Source organism: Hoplias malabaricus, chromosome 18 (genome assembly GCF_029633855.1).
Source record: "Hoplias malabaricus isolate fHopMal1 chromosome 18, fHopMal1.hap1, whole genome shotgun sequence".
In the NCBI taxonomy this organism is placed as follows: domain Eukaryota; kingdom Metazoa; phylum Chordata; class Actinopteri; order Characiformes; family Erythrinidae; genus Hoplias; species Hoplias malabaricus.
This window is the reverse complement of record NC_089817.1, coordinates 35,304,106-35,319,197: the sequence shown is the minus strand read 5'-3', so window position 1 is coordinate 35,319,197 and position 15,092 is coordinate 35,304,106. Positions and strand designations below refer to the sequence as shown.

At 46.5% G+C, this 15,092-nt stretch overlaps 2 protein-coding genes across 6 annotated transcripts in view; one reads left to right on the top strand and one right to left on the bottom strand.

Annotated features, from left to right (window-relative positions):
- Nucleotides 1–112: 112 nt before the first annotated feature.
- Nucleotides 113–12,189, bottom strand: ska2 (spindle and kinetochore associated complex subunit 2). 5 transcript variants are annotated; one of them, XM_066650835.1, is made up of 8 exons: nucleotides 12,030–12,189; nucleotides 11,003–11,185; nucleotides 6,663–6,752; nucleotides 2,476–2,652; nucleotides 2,144–2,218; nucleotides 1,880–1,916; nucleotides 680–815; nucleotides 113–458 (listed from the first exon to the last, which is right to left on the bottom strand). In XM_066650835.1, the coding sequence occupies exons 2-8, from the start codon at nucleotides 11,033–11,035 to the stop codon at nucleotides 326–328; spliced, it is 681 nt and encodes a 226-aa protein (XP_066506932.1). In that variant the 5' UTR covers nucleotides 11,036–11,185; nucleotides 12,030–12,189; the 3' UTR covers nucleotides 113–325. The 5 variants fall into 5 exon arrangements, with proteins under 5 accessions (XP_066506932.1, XP_066506933.1, XP_066506935.1 ...); XM_066650836.1 differs by having other exon boundaries at nucleotides 12,020–12,141; XM_066650838.1 differs by lacking the exons at nucleotides 11,003–11,185; nucleotides 12,030–12,189 and adding an exon at nucleotides 10,688–10,984.
- Nucleotides 12,128–15,092, top strand: part of mdh2 (malate dehydrogenase 2, NAD (mitochondrial)) — a 4,699-nt gene continuing 1,734 nt past the window's right edge. The window contains exons 1-5 of the mRNA XM_066650833.1: nucleotides 12,128–12,262; nucleotides 14,004–14,172; nucleotides 14,367–14,450; nucleotides 14,637–14,746; nucleotides 14,873–14,998. Of these exons, the coding sequence (XP_066506930.1) occupies nucleotides 12,200–12,262; nucleotides 14,004–14,172; nucleotides 14,367–14,450; nucleotides 14,637–14,746; nucleotides 14,873–14,998 (552 nt within the window). The 5' untranslated portion in view covers nucleotides 12,128–12,199. The remainder of the gene's footprint in view (nucleotides 12,263–14,003; nucleotides 14,173–14,366; nucleotides 14,451–14,636; nucleotides 14,747–14,872; nucleotides 14,999–15,092) is intronic.

Sequence of the window (15,092 nt, the reverse complement as noted above, 5' to 3'; positions counted from 1 at the left end):
AACAGTTAAGTGTTAATATTAATCTGATGGCATCGCTGCTGTTGGACTGTGGTCTTCGTTTAAAGATGCAGTCGACTCCCTTTACCACAAAAACAGCAAAAAGAGCAAACAATGTTTATGAAAATGTTTGTTTATTATTTGTACATCGTTTTCTATAAAGTGCAAGAATCAACTTTCTTTTTGGTCCCTGAGTGAAGCAGTTTATACTCCACAGAGCGGGGCACCCACATGGGTGTCAGTATAATGCCGTTTCATTATGTGATGAGTCAGTGGAGGAAGCGACTGACCGCTGCTGTAACTTGTTTGGGAGGCATCTGTGGTGCGGTCAGTTTCTGGAGTTCAGAGAAACGTTCCCCTTCTTGTCGATTTGAAGGAGGCCGAGGTGCTGCAGCGTCCTGGTCCCGGCGTCACTCACTTTCCCGTTCAGCTTCTTCAGCTTCTGTGACGTTAGAGGAACTCTGGGAGAAATAAACAACAACAACAAAGAGTAAACAACAACAACAGGAGATTCAACCCCACCCTCTTGAGGCTGGGGGCGCTGTGGAGGATTGACTGACTGGAGAAATTCAACAAAAACTCAGGGATAATGAATAAATAAATAAATTGCAGAAGATAAAAAATAAACCAATAAAAAGTGGTGTTTGGCGCCACCCGGTGTTGCGGGGGTCCTAGCTCCTACCTGCTCTGCTCTGAGAAGTGCTCCGTTATTTGTTTGTAGAACGTGTTGAGATCTGATAGTTTTAAATTTCCACGGACACTTCGAGGAACAGCTTCAAACTCTGCATCTGTGACCTCCTCACACTGACTGTGAGCTGCTGTGGACACAGAACACACACACACCATTAGTGTATTTATATATATCAATAATAAACCACCCAAAACAAAACAAGCTGTGCTGTTAAAGTTATACATCATTGGGGCCACACGGTGGCGCTGCAGGTCGTTTCCTGGAGGTTGTGGGTTTGAGTCCCCGGATGACTGTCTGTGAGGAGTGTGGTGTGTTCTTTCTGTGTCTACGTGGGTTTCCTCCGGGTGACTCTCTGTGAGAAGTGTGGTGTGTTCTCCCTGTGTGGGTTTCCTCCGGGGGACTGTCTGTGAGGTGTGTGATGTGTTCTCTCTGTCTGCGTGGGTTTCCTCCGGGTGACTGTCTGTGAGGAGTGTGATGTGTTCTCTCTGTGTCTGCGTGGGTTTCCTCCGGGTGACTGTGTGTGAGGAGTGTGGTGTGTTCTCCCTGTGTCTGTGTGGGTTTCCTCCGGGTGACTGTCTGTGAGGTGTGTGATGTGTTCTCTCTGTCTGCGTGGGTTTCCTCCGGGTGACTGTCTGTGAGGAGTGTGGTGTGTTCTCCCTGTGTCTGTGTGGGTTTCCTCCGGGTGACTGTCTGTGAGGAGTGTGGTGTGTTCTCCCTGTGTCTGTGTGGGTTTCCTCCGGGTGACTGTCTGTGAGGTGTGTGATGTGTTCTCTCTGTCTGCGTGGGTTTCCTCCGGGTGACTGTCTGTGAGGAGTGTGGTGTGTTCTCCCTGTGTCTGTGTGGGTTTCCTCCGGGTGACTGTCTGTGAGGTGTGTGATGTGTTCTCTCTGTCTGCGTGGGTTTCCTCCGGGTGACTGTCTGTGAGGAGTGTGGTGTGTTCTCCCTGTGTCTGTGTGGGTTTCCTCTGAGTGACTGTCTGTGAGGAGTGTGGTGTGTTCTCTCTGTGTCTGCGTGGGTTTCCTCGGGGTGCTCCGGTTTCCACCCACAGTCCAAAAACACACGTTGGTTGGTGAATTGGTGACTCCAAAGTGTCCGTAGGTGTGAGTGTGTGTCGCCCTGTGAAGGACTGGCGCCCCCTCCAGGGTGTGTTCCCGCCTTATGCCCCGTGATTAAAAACTGACTCAGACTCACAGTGAGATTCGTCCTCAGCGGCTGCATCTGGCAGCAACTACAATCAAATAAATAAATGTTAAATTAACCACAAATGTCATGGTCCTGTATTTAGTTTTTTATATATTTTGTGAAAGCAATAATCATTTCACATTTATAAGTTTTAAAATGTTTTCTCCATTGAACCTTAAAAACATGAATATTTAGAATTCTCACTGTCAACACTGAAAGAACACAGTAATGAAGCTGATATTAACTGAAGAATGAAGGAGACGGGAGTCAGACCTGGACGGAGAGCGCCGCGACAGAAGAGCAGAGAGAGTCCCTCGCCTCCTGCTCCGCCTCCGAGAGAGAGGGAACCTGCGACAACAACAACACAGAGTCAGAACCGTCAGAACCAGACGAGCATGGTGATGGGGTTCCTCTGGTGTGTGGAACAGTGGAACTGTGTTCTCTGGGGTGAGTTGGAGTGGTGAGTTTGATTCAGAACTTATCCCCAACACCAGCCCCTGACCCTCACTGATGATTCTGAGGCAGAACTCCATCAGATCCTCACAGCTATGTTCCAACACTGAGGTTTTACTGACAGCAGTATTCCTCAGATCCAGGTATGTTACCTGAATATCCGCTGAGTTCTGCAGCTCTTCCACCAGCTTCAGCGTGGAGTCCAGGTGATTCCTGATCGAATCCATGGAGCGTTTCTGTTCAGAGGCAATCTCCTCCACCTGAGCGCACAGAGCCGAGTGCCGTGATTTAATCGCCGCCAGGTTCTCCAGCAGCTGAACCGGGTTCCCCTGGAACCACAGAAGAACATGACGCACGTCAAAAATCCAGAACACAGCAGATATCTTAACACTTTAGACTCTGAAGCAGATTAGATCAGATTAAATCCTGTTTAACTGGGTTTAGATCAGATGAAGTCCTGTTGGGTTTATATCAGATGAAGACCTGTTAACTGGGTTTAGATCAGATGAAGACCTGTTAACTGGGTTCAGATCAGATGAAATCCTGTTTAACTGGGTTTAGATCAGATGAAGACCTGTTTAACTGGGTTTAGATCAGATGAAGACCTGTTTAACTGGGTTTAGATCAGATGAAGACCTGTTTAACTGGGTTTAGATCAGATGAAGACCTGTTTAACTGGGTTTAGATCAGATGAAGACCTGTTTAACTGGGTTTAGATCAGATGAAGACCTGTTTAACTGGGTTTAGATCAGATGAAGACCTGTTTAACTGGGTTTAGATCAGATGAAGACCTGTTTAACTGGGTTTAGATCAGATGAAGTCCTGTTTAACTGGGTTTAGATCAGATGAAGACCTGTTTAACTGGGTTTAGATCAGATGAAGACCTGTTTAACTGGGTTTAGATCAAATGAAGTCCTGTTTAACTGGGTTTAGATCAAATGAAGTCCTGTTTAACTGGGTTTAGATCAAATGAAGTCCTGTTAACTGGGTTTAGATCAGATGAAGACCTGTTGGGTTTAGATCAGATGAAGACCTGTTAACTGGGTTCAGATCAGATGAAATCCTGTTTAACTGGGTTCAGATCAGATGAAATCCTGTTTAACTGGGTTCAGATCAGATGAAATCCTGTTTAACTGGGTTTAGCTGAGATGAAGACCTGTTAACTGGGTTTAGATCAGATGAAGACCTGTTTAACTGGGTTTAGATCAGATGAAGTCCTGTTTAACTGGGTTTAGATCAGATGAAGTCCTGTTTAACTGGGTTTAGATCAGATGAAGACCTGTTTAACTGGGTTTAGATCAGATGAAGACCAGTTTAACTGGGTTTAGATCAGATGAAGACCTGTTTAACTGGGTTTAGATCAGATGAAGACCTGTTTAACTGGGTTTAGATCAGATGAAGACCTGTTTAACTGGGTTTAGATCAGATGAAGACCTGTTTAACTGGGTTTAGATCAGATGAAGTCCTGTTTAACTGGGTTTAGATCAGATTAAATCCTGTTTAACTGGGTTCAGATCAGATGAAATCCTGTTTAACTGGGTTTAGCTGAGATGAAGACCTGTTAACTGGGTTTAGATCAGATGAAGACCTGTTAACTGGGTTTAGATCAGATGAAGACCTGTTTAACTGGGTTTAGATCAGATGAAGACCTGTTTAACTGGGTTTAGATCAGATGAAGTCCTGTTTAACTGGGTTTAGATCAGATGAAGTCCTGTTTAACTGGGTTTAGATCAGATGAAGTCCTGTTTAACTGGGTTTAGATCAGATGAAGTCCTGTTTAACTGGGTTTAGATCAGATGAAGTCCTGTTTAACTGGGTTTAGATCAGATGAAGTCCTGTTTAACTGGGTTTAGATCAGATGAAGTCCTGTTTAACTGGGTTTAGATCGGATGAAGTCCTGTTTAACTGGGTTTAGATCAGATTAAATCCCTGTTTAACTGGGTTTAGGTCAGATTAAATCCCTGTTTAACTGGGTTTAGATCAGATGAAGTCCTGTTTAACTGGGTTTAGATCGGATGAAGTCCTGTTTAACTGGGTTTAGATCAGATTAAATTCTGTTTAACTGGGTTTAGATCGGATGAAGTCCTGTTTAACTGGGTTTAGATCAGATTAAATTCTGTTTAACTGGGTTTAGATCGGATGAAGTCCTGTTTAACTGGGTTTAGATCGGATGAAGTCCTGTTTAACTGGGTTTAGATCGGATGAAGTCCTGTTTAACTGGGTTTAGGTCAGATTAAATTCTGTTTAACTGGGTTTAGATCGGATGAAGTCCTGTTTAACTGGGTTTAGATCGAATGTAGTCCTGTTTAACTGGGTTTAGATCAGATTAAATCCCTGTTTAACTGGGTTTAGGTCAGATTAAATCCCTGTTTAACTGGGTTTAGGTCAGATTAAATCCCTGTTTAACTGGGTTTAGATCAGATTAAATCCCTGTTTAACTGGGTTTAGATCAGATTAAATTCTGTTTAACTGGGTTTAGATCAGATTAAATTCTGTTTAACTGGGTTTAGATCGGATGAAGTCCTGTTTAACTGGGTTTAGATCAGATGAAGACCTGTTTAACTGGGTTTAGATCAGATGAAGTCCTGTTTAACTGGGTTTAGATCAGATTAAATCCTGTTTAACTGGGTTCAGATCAGATGAAATCCTGTTTAACTGGGTTTAGCTGAGATGAAGACCTGTTAACTGGGTTTAGATCAGATGAAGACCTGTTAACTGGGTTTAGATCAGATGAAGACCTGTTTAACTGGGTTTAGATCAGATGAAGACCTGTTTAACTGGGTTTAGATCAGATGAAGTCCTGTTTAACTGGGTTTAGATCAGATGAAGTCCTGTTTAACTGGGTTTAGATCAGATGAAGTCCTGTTTAACTGGGTTTAGATCAGATGAAGTCCTGTTTAACTGGGTTTAGATCAGATGAAGTCCTGTTTAACTGGGTTTAGATCAGATGAAGTCCTGTTTAACTGGGTTTAGATCAGATGAAGTCCTGTTTAACTGGGTTTAGATCAGATGAAGTCCTGTTTAACTGGGTTTAGATCAGATGAAGTCCTGTTTAACTGGGTTTAGATCGGATGAAGTCCTGTTTAACTGGGTTTAGATCAGATTAAATCCCTGTTTAACTGGGTTTAGGTCAGATTAAATCCCTGTTTAACTGGGTTTAGATCAGATGAAGTCCTGTTTAACTGGGTTTAGATCGGATGAAGTCCTGTTTAACTGGGTTTAGATCAGATTAAATTCTGTTTAACTGGGTTTAGATCGGATGAAGTCCTGTTTAACTGGGTTTAGATCAGATTAAATTCTGTTTAACTGGGTTTAGATCGGATGAAGTCCTGTTTAACTGGGTTTAGATCGGATGAAGTCCTGTTTAACTGGGTTTAGATCGGATGAAGTCCTGTTTAACTGGGTTTAGGTCAGATTAAATTCTGTTTAACTGGGTTTAGATCGGATGAAGTCCTGTTTAACTGGGTTTAGATCGAATGTAGTCCTGTTTAACTGGGTTTAGATCAGATTAAATCCCTGTTTAACTGGGTTTAGGTCAGATTAAATCCCTGTTTAACTGGGTTTAGGTCAGATTAAATCCCTGTTTAACTGGGTTTAGATCAGATTAAATCCCTGTTTAACTGGGTTTAGATCAGATTAAATTCTGTTTAACTGGGTTTAGATCAGATTAAATTCTGTTTAACTGGGTTTAGATCGGATGAAGTCCTGTTTAACTGGGTTTAGATCGGATGAAGTCCTGTTTAACTGGGTTTAGATCGGATGAAGTCCTGTTTAACTGGGTTTAGATCGGATTAAATCCTGTTTAACTGGGTTTAGGTCAGATTAAATCCCTGTTTAACTGGGTTTAGGTCAGATGAAGTCCTGTTTAACTGGGTTTAGATCAGATTAAATTCAGTTTAACTGGGTTTAGATCGGATGAAGTCCTGTTTAACTGGGTTTAGATCAGATTAAATTCTGTTTAACTGGGTTTAGATCGGATGAAGTCCTGTTTAACTGGGTTTAGATAGGATTAAGTCCCTGTTTAACTGGGTTTAGGTCAGATTAAATCCCTGTTTAACTGGGTTTAGATCGGATGAAGTCCTGTTTAACTGGGTTTAGATCGGATTAAATCCCTGTTTAACTGGGTTTAGATCGGTATAAATTCTGTTTAACTGGGTTTAGATCAGATTAAATTCTGTTTAACTGGGTTTAGATCGGATGAAGTCCTGTTTAACTGGGTTAGATCAGATTAAATTCTGTTTAACTGGGTTTAGATCGGATGAAGTCCTGTTTATTTATTTGCAGATCTGCACAGAGCTGTTTAAAGCTGAACAGTTCTGCTTCTAATGAAGTAGCTCACCTCCACAGCGCCGTTCTCTCGGGCATTCGTCATGAAGTCGAATTTCAGACGCTTTTCCACATACTCTATATCCGCCTCAGCCTTCTGGAACTACAACAACACGGCAGTGACTGATCAATAAAACTGATTATCAATGTTCTACGATCAATACACATCACTGGCTTTGATCAGAACATTAACAAGAATAAGTTAGAAAGATCCATGTGATGAAACACCTCATTATTTTAACCATTTTTTTACAGAGTGAAAGAACACAGTGTGAACACAACGGAGGCCAATCTGAATTCATTTTATAACGTTACGAAAACCAAACTCAGCCCGAGCTTCTCTCTAAATAAGGCAGCCAATCAGAACAGAGCGCATTAAAATACATCAGTGGTAAAGAGAGGAACACAGCCTGGAAGATCCCAGGGTGAATGGAGGTTGTAATTAAATGAATGAGGAGTGTTTCTGGTGAATAAACCCAGAGAGACCTGCACCAGAGGGCGTCTAGTGAGGTTCACAGAGTGATCCCAGGGGTCTTAAGGTGGACGGCTGGAATTCTGAAGGCGAGACCTAAAGCCTAAAACCCTATAAGCAATATTGCACTACTCCGAACACAGTGGACAGCAGAGACAATACTGATAGGGTCGCGGGAATTAGGATCAGACGCAGCTGCTCTTGTACACATCAGAAACTTGAGATTGGGTTTGAGACCATTTTGCTCCTGAAGTGAAGATCAGACTCCATGTTTTATATGTTCTGAATATTAATAATCCAATTCCAGGTCTTCAGTAAAACGTCCTCTCCTTCTTTTAACCAATCACAACCCCCTCAAAAACCCTTACAAGCCCCAGACACTGTACACCCTACACAAAACAGTGGTCATGTCAATGTGTAAGCCCCACCCCCTTATTCTGATTGGCTGCATCCTGCTAGGAAGTCTGTGTCTCAGATGTTTAAATTTGTGGAGGAAAAATGAGCAGCACTTTCCAAACTCCTCGTTCTCTCACGGCTCAAGGGCACTTCAGCCGTGGATGTTAGAGAAGTGGGTTTGGGAACAGAAGGTCCCCAGTCCAATCGCCATGACGGGCGGTGAAGGAACTGCACTGTCTCCTCTCTCAACATCCACGGCTGAGGGGTGCAGGGAAGGCTTGGGATGTGTTCACTGTGTGTGTGTGTGTGTATTCACTGCCAAAGATGGCGTAAATGCAGAAGACCCATTTCTTTGCCTTCTTTGTCTGTTCGAGTTTGTGTTGACATCATTACACCCTCAGTGTAAACAGCAACAACAAACCAGAATGACCTCCGAGACCAGGCTGCGACAGGTGGACTCACCCCTGGAGTTTGGGACTCTGAGCTCCGCCGCTTTCAGACGCTTTGACAATACTATTGCACTGCTAGCTGTCCAGTACAGTAGTGCAATGAAGTCAGAGCGCCTGTTAACAGCGTTAGGGTTCATTCAGCACAATCGAGAGCAGCACCTGGCCAATGCCCTTTTAACATTGCACTGCTTTCATAACAACGTTACCAGTAGTACAACATAAAAGGGGCACTGGACAGACAGCGCACAGTCAGCGGTCACCGTCCTCCTGCTCCTCTGGGAAGGACATGCTCGAGGAAAGGAACGCTGGGAAATGGGAAAGGGAAAACCTGCAAGGAAAAACAGCCGGGAGGTTTAGCACAGGATGAAGAGCCACTAACTGCGAGCACTCAGACAGTGACACAGTGACCGGACGTCGTTCATTTTCAGTGAGTCAGCGACACCGGGCGGCGTTGAGCGATGTGACCATGAGCGACACGAAGTTCCGCTCCACTCAACTCTATGCAAATGAGCAGTGACGCACAGCGGCGACCACCAATCAGAAAACAGGCCTAATCCCTTAGAACCGCTAAACTCACTGCTGATTCAAAACAAATAATAGACCCATAATATCTGCCTCTGGTAGTGTTTTAATTGTGTAGACAGTTTAATAACACATGAGAATAATATTCATTCATGCATTCATTCTCCAGAGCTTACCCATAATCACAAAAAGCGCAAAGTGAGAACACACCCTGGAGGGGGCGCCAGTCCTGTGACACACACTCACACCTCCAGACACTTTTGAGTCTCCAATCCACCTACCAACGTGTGTTTTTGGAGTGTGGGGGAAAACTGGAGCACACGGAGGAAACCCACGCAGACACAGGGAGAACAAACCACACTCCTCACAGACAGTCACCCGGAGGAAACCCACTCAGACACAGAGAGAACACACCACACTCCTCACAGACAGTCACCCGGAGGAAACCCACGCAGACACAGAGAGAACACACCACACTCCTCACAGACAGTCACCCGGAGGAAACCCACGCAGACTCAAAGAGAACACTCCACACTCCTCACAGACAGTCACCCGGAGGAAACCCACGCAGACACAGAGAGAACACACCACACTCCTCACAGACAGTCACCCGGAGGAAACCCACTCAGACACAGGGAGAACACACCACACTCCTCACAGACAGTCACCCGGAGGAAACCCACGCAGACACAGAGAGAACACACCACACTCCTCACAGACAGTCACCCGGAGTAAACCCACGCAGACACAGAGAGAACACACCACACTCCTCACAGACAGTCACCCGGAGGAAACCCACTCAGACACAGGGAGAACACACCACACTCCTCACAGACAGTCACCCGGAGTAAACCCACGCAGACACAGAGAGAACACACCACACTCCTCACAGACAGTCACCCGGAGTAAACCCACGCAGACACAGAGAGAACACACCACACTCCTCACAGACAGTCACCCGGAGGAAACCCACGCAGACACAGAGAGAACACACCACACTCCTCACAGACAGTCACCCAGAGGAAACCCACGCAGACTCAAAGAGAACACTCCACACTCCTCACAGACAGTCACCCGGAGGAAACCCACGCAGACACAGAGAGAACACACCACACTCCTCACAGACAGTCACCCGGAGGAAACCCACTCAGACACAGGGAGAACACACCACACTCCTCACAGACAGTCACCCGGAGGAAACCCACGCAGACACAGAGAGAACACACCACACTCCTCACAGACAGTCACCCGGAGGAAACCCACGCAGACACAGAGAGAACACACCACACTCCTCACAGACAGTCACCCGGAGTAAACCCACGCAGACACAGAGAGAACACACCACACTCCTCACAGACAGTCACCCGGAGGAAACCCACGCAGACACAGGGAGAACACACCACACTCCTCATAGTCACCCGGAGCGGGACTCAAACCCACAACCTCCAGGATCCAGAGACACTACCTGCTGCACCACAGTTTCGTCCCCATTAGATTTATGGGGCAGCTGTGGTCCCCAGGGACCAACGGGAACATCCAGAGCTGCGGGGCCCTTCAGAAGGCACTGAACCTCCAACTGCTCCCCGTGTGCCAGGGATGGCTGCCCACTGCTCTGGGTGTGTGTTCACAGCCCCTAGTGCACTAGTGTGTGTGTGTTCACTGCCACAGACGGGTTACATGTGGAAGACATATTTCGTTGTACAATGACTAATAGTTGCACATTATTATTATTATTACTGTATATTCTTTTTAATTAGATCTGAACGTCTCGTTATGTGTATTTTTCAGTCCCACACATTAAATATGTTGTTCTCATGTATTATTAGACTGCATTGTCACGAGATATTAAAACACCTTATTAATTAGGATCTCTCCTTCCCGTATATTAAAGTCCACCCAATTAATGCCTTGCATCTCGCACTGAACTAATTACATTCACACGTTATATATCACGTTCCCATGCCTTACTACGTCGTTCCCACGTATCGCATATTTCCTACTCGGGTACTAGGATCTCTCCATCGCACATGTCATTAAAATGTTCCCAAGCACTAATTATCTCGTTCCCACGCCTTTATTTTTAATGAATGGATGTCACCAGCAGGGCACCGTAGGTTTGCAGCGATGCTCCTGTTGAATGTCCATTTCACATGAACGCGCTTTTCGGGCCTCGTCGCCGTGAACGCGCAGTGATCGTACTTGTTCGGTTCGCTCGGCGCATCCTCGCGTAGACCGGCACCGTACGGGGCGGCTGTGCGGCCTCCGTCCAGCGGCGAGGCGCCGTTCAGCGGCATGAGGCCGGGCTTGGATCCCGGGGCCAGGGCGCCGCTCTGCAGCTCTCTCTGCTCCCGGACTCGGGCAGCGCGGATTCTACCTAACGCTGCTCCGTACCCGGCTCAGTCCGAGCATTTATCTCCGTCTACCCCGGCAGAGTGAACCCTGGCCCGTCCGCGGCTGCAGGCTGTGGTCTCTGCGGGAGAGAGTGTGAGTAAAGCCCGAGTTAAAGCCGCTCACCAGAGCCTCCAGCTTCTCCACTGCAGTCTCCATGTTGAATAGTTTACATTCCTACAGCGGCCCGCCAATACGCAGCCAGCGCGCCCAGCAGTGCCGCTCCTGATTGGCCCTTCGTCTACAGCGCAGCACGCTGATTGGTCAGAGCAGACTGAGGGAGAAGACGGGGGAGTTCACAAAATGGCGCTGTGAATGTTGGTTGGATAAAAACAGAAACAAAACTATTGGATACAAACAGTTCATTGGGTTCATTTTCTAATTACACTTTATTGCCAATTAATGTTAATTAATGGATAACTTTCAAGAGAATAAACTGATTGTTTAATAAAAAAAATAATACTTATAATCTAAGAATTTTAGATAATTAAGTGATTAATTGATTAGTTTATATTAAAGCAACTCTGTCATATTTTTGACCTTAAAATTACAGCGTTAGTATCATTGTGATTCTCCACTGACCCGTAATGGGGAAAGTAGAGCCACTGATGTTGCATAATGCAGAAACTAACTTAAGCCATGTAGGTGTGGGTCAGTGTAAATGTAAGGTATGTGAAGTGTAGTGTAGCGCTTAGTAACACTGTGTCTTGTAGTGTAGTGCAGTTTAGGTTGAGTGTAAATGTAGTGTATATGATGGTATACTGTACTGTAGGTGTATGTACTTTAGTATAGTATGATGTAGTGTAGTTTATAGTGTAGTGTATAGTATAAATATGTAAGTGTACTGTGCAAGTTTAGTGTAGTCTATAGTGTATAATAAATGTGTATGTGTAGTGTATGGTATAAAGGTGTAAGTGTAGTGTATAGTATAGATGTGTAGTGTATAAGTGTGTAAGTGTAGTGTATAGTATAGATGTGTAGTGTATAGTGGAAGCCTTGTGTAGTGCCCTATTGCGCTTAATGGAGCGCACCCTTTCTGAAAACTGTAAGTGACGTTTCGGGCGACGTTTTCTCAAAAAGGCCAATAGCCTGAGAGCAGGACGAAGGCAGGCACCGTGCAGCTCTAGAAAGTATAACTGACACCTCTGCTAACCAATCAGAAGCCGGTATTGCTCCCCGTCCACCAATCAGCGTTGTATTCCGGGAGTGATAAGGTTGTGTGTCTCCGCGGTGCTGTCTCTCGGTAGAGGACGTTGGAGTCACTCTAGAACTTGCGCCGTTCTCTGCAGCTTTAGTAGAAAATCTCCAAGGAACCGAAGCACAATGTTCTCCAGAGTCGCCAGACCCGCGGCCGGACTCGCCAGGTGTCTGTCCACCTCCACACAGGTGAGTCCCGCGCGCTCAGGTGGCGGAGAATACAACATTCAACCTGACAACCTCCCGACGTAGAACCGGATCCTTCCGCTCCACCTTAAATAGAGCAGCGGTTACAGTCTGAGGAGCTCTTTTCGGCTTTTTCCACGTTAACGTTTCATCCTGTTGTCCGTCTCTCTCTCTCTCTCTCTCTCTCTCTCTCTCGCGTCTTACTCTTTACGGCACTATCAGTTTCTCTTCTCTTGGGAAGTCGTTGCACGAAATATTGTAGCATTGCTGTGAGGATCTGATGGCATTCAGCCTTCTCATAATCATCTCTGGAGTCGGGGGCTGGTGAATCACGAACACAACTCCAACTCATCCCAGAGGAATTAGAAGGAGCTTCATCGCTCCAGGGGACACGCACTTGGCATTGAGTGTGGTGACATTAGCCTCATGTGCAGCTGCTCCAGCGCCTACACACACCCTGAGTGCACCGCTGACTGAACAGATTTACAACCCTCACGAGCTCCTCTCAGATCCCTGAAGGTCTAAAGGTCAGATCCAAAAATATGTGTTGACCTTCTGTGCCTTTGGCTTTGGACAGTGAAGGTTTTTAATCAGAGACGGAGCAGTAAAGTGTTCAATCAATGACACGGGCCTAGCTTCAGCTCTGGGAACTGAGGGTGACACTCCTCCGCGGCGCCTGGAGAATCAGGATCAGAGGCCGGTTCACTGACGCCGGTCCCTGGAGGGTAAGACGGGTTCGTGGCCTGGTCGGACAGACTGTGTCCCAGGCGCTGGAGGAAGTGCTGCAGAAAATGGAGGGAGAAGGCTTCCAACAAAAAAGAGGCGAACATCGCTGTAGCTGTTGTGTGTTTAGTGCGTCATCAACAGAGTCTCAGAGCTGAGGAAAACAAACGGAAATGCACAGAATGTAATGATCATAACAAACCCTACCATGTTCTTTATAAACACACACACACACACACTGCCCCGCCCTTAGTTCTGAACAGTGCACTGTTAGCACCTGTAGCGTGAGCAGAATCTGGGATAGAACTGATTTCCTAGGTGTTTTCCTCCACGTGAGTGAGACCTGAGGGAGGTGTTTGAGGGCGAGGTGTTGTGATCCTCTCTGGAGATGATCTCTTCGCCGCGCTCGTGTTTTCTGTGAGTGGCTTTGGAACGAGGGCTGAACGTAGGGGCGGGACCTTCTCTGTCAGACTGTAGCGTGGGTCACCCGTCTCGTCCACAAAGGGCCGGTGTTGGGGTTTGGTTACGATGAGAACCTGCAGCACACCAGCCTTCGTGGGTAAGAGTGGTGACCCGAGGACTGTAGTGTGATGTGTACGTGTGCAGTAGGGGGCAGCATTGAGACCAGAACCTGGAAATGAGGCGTGATGAACGTCTGGTTCTGTGTTGTGTGGAGTGAATTCAAACAGAACATGTTTTTTTTTCTCTCTCTCTGTCTCTGTCTCTCTCTCCCTCTCCTTCTCCTCTCTCTGTCTCTGTGTTTTTCTCTCTCTGTCTCTGTTTCTCTCTCTCTCCCTCTCCTTCTCCTCTCTGTGTTTCTTTCTCTCTGTCTCTCTCCTCCTCTCTCTCTGTCTCTCTCCTCCTCTCTCTCTCTGTCTCTCCCTCTCCTCCTCTCTCTCTCTGTCTCTGTGTTTTTCTCTCTCTGTCTCTGTTTCTCTCTCCCTCTCCTTCTCCTCTCTCTGTGTTTCTTTCTCTCTGTCTCTCTCCTCCTCTCTCTCTCTCTCTCTCTCTCTCTCTCTAGAATAATGCGAAGGTGGCGGTGTTGGGGGCGTCCGGTGGCATTGGTCAGCCCCTCTCTCTCCTGCTGAAGAACAGTCCCCTGGTCAGTGAATTGTCTCTGTATGATATCGCTCACACACCCGGCGTCGCCGCTGACCTCAGCCACATCGAGACCAGGGCAAAGGTCACAGGTACAGTCCCTCCATCAGTTTAAACACGCACTGGTTCCTGGGGTTTAATCGTTTCTTCTTGGGAAACAATGCCGTCCTCAGCTGCTCCATAGTCAGGGATTTAGATTCTGAACGGGTCCTGGACCAGCGAGGGAGGCCAGGTGTTCTGGACCAGTCATGGTTTAACTCCCCTGTGTGTGTGTGTGTGTGTGTAGGTTACATTGGTCAGGACCAGCTGGACGCTGCTCTGAAAGGCTGTGAGGTGGTGGTCATTCCTGCAGGAGTCCCGAGGAAACCTGGTGGGTCTGGTTCTGATTCTGTTCCGTTTCAGGTTTGGTTCTTCGCTCCATACAGGCCCAGGTCGCTGGAGTGAGACGGGACTGACTTTCTCTTTCTCTCTCCCTCTTTCTCTCTCCCTCTTTCTCTCTCTCTTTCTGTGTGTCTCTCTCTCTTTCTGTGTGTCTCTCTCTCTCTCTCTCTCTCAGGAATGACTCGCGATGATCTGTTCAACACTAACGCCACCATCGTCGCCACTCTGTCTGATGCCTGCGCTAGAGTCTGTCCCGAGGCCATGATCTGTGTCATCGCTAATCCAGTACGACCCTCCTACAGCCCTCAGAATATTAATAATAATAATAATAATGTCTATTCAACCCCAGAGCAAACACACACTCTGCTGTAGTTCTGCTGCTGTATCGTTTATAAACACTTGTGTCTGTAGGTGAACTCCACCATCCCTATCGCCTCCGAGGTGATGAAGAAGCGAGGTGTGTATAATCCCAACAGAATCTTCGGAGTGACCACGCTGGACATCGTCAGAGCCAACACCTTCGTCGCTGAGCTCAAGGTCAGTCTGAGGCTCTTAATAAAGTCAGTCCGTCGTCAGGAGGTCGTTCCTCACCTACACAGGTGGTGGCACTAGGTCGCAGAGGACTGGGGGA

What these genes read in the sequence shown, in the direction of transcription:
- ska2 (XM_066650834.1), bottom strand. Translation starts at nt 10,633, where the DNA reads ATGGACATTCAACAGGAGCATCGCTGCAAACCTACG. An exon ending in AGCATCGCTGCAAACCTACG is followed by an intron (nt 6,753 to 10,597) that starts GTGCCCTGCTGG and finishes GTGTTGTTGTAG; the next exon opens with TTCCAGAAGGCTGAGGCGGA. An exon ending in GAGAGAACGGCGCTGTGGAG is followed by an intron (nt 2,653 to 6,662) that starts GTGAGCTACTTC and finishes CTGTGGTTCCAG; the next exon opens with GGGAACCCGGTTCAGCTGCT.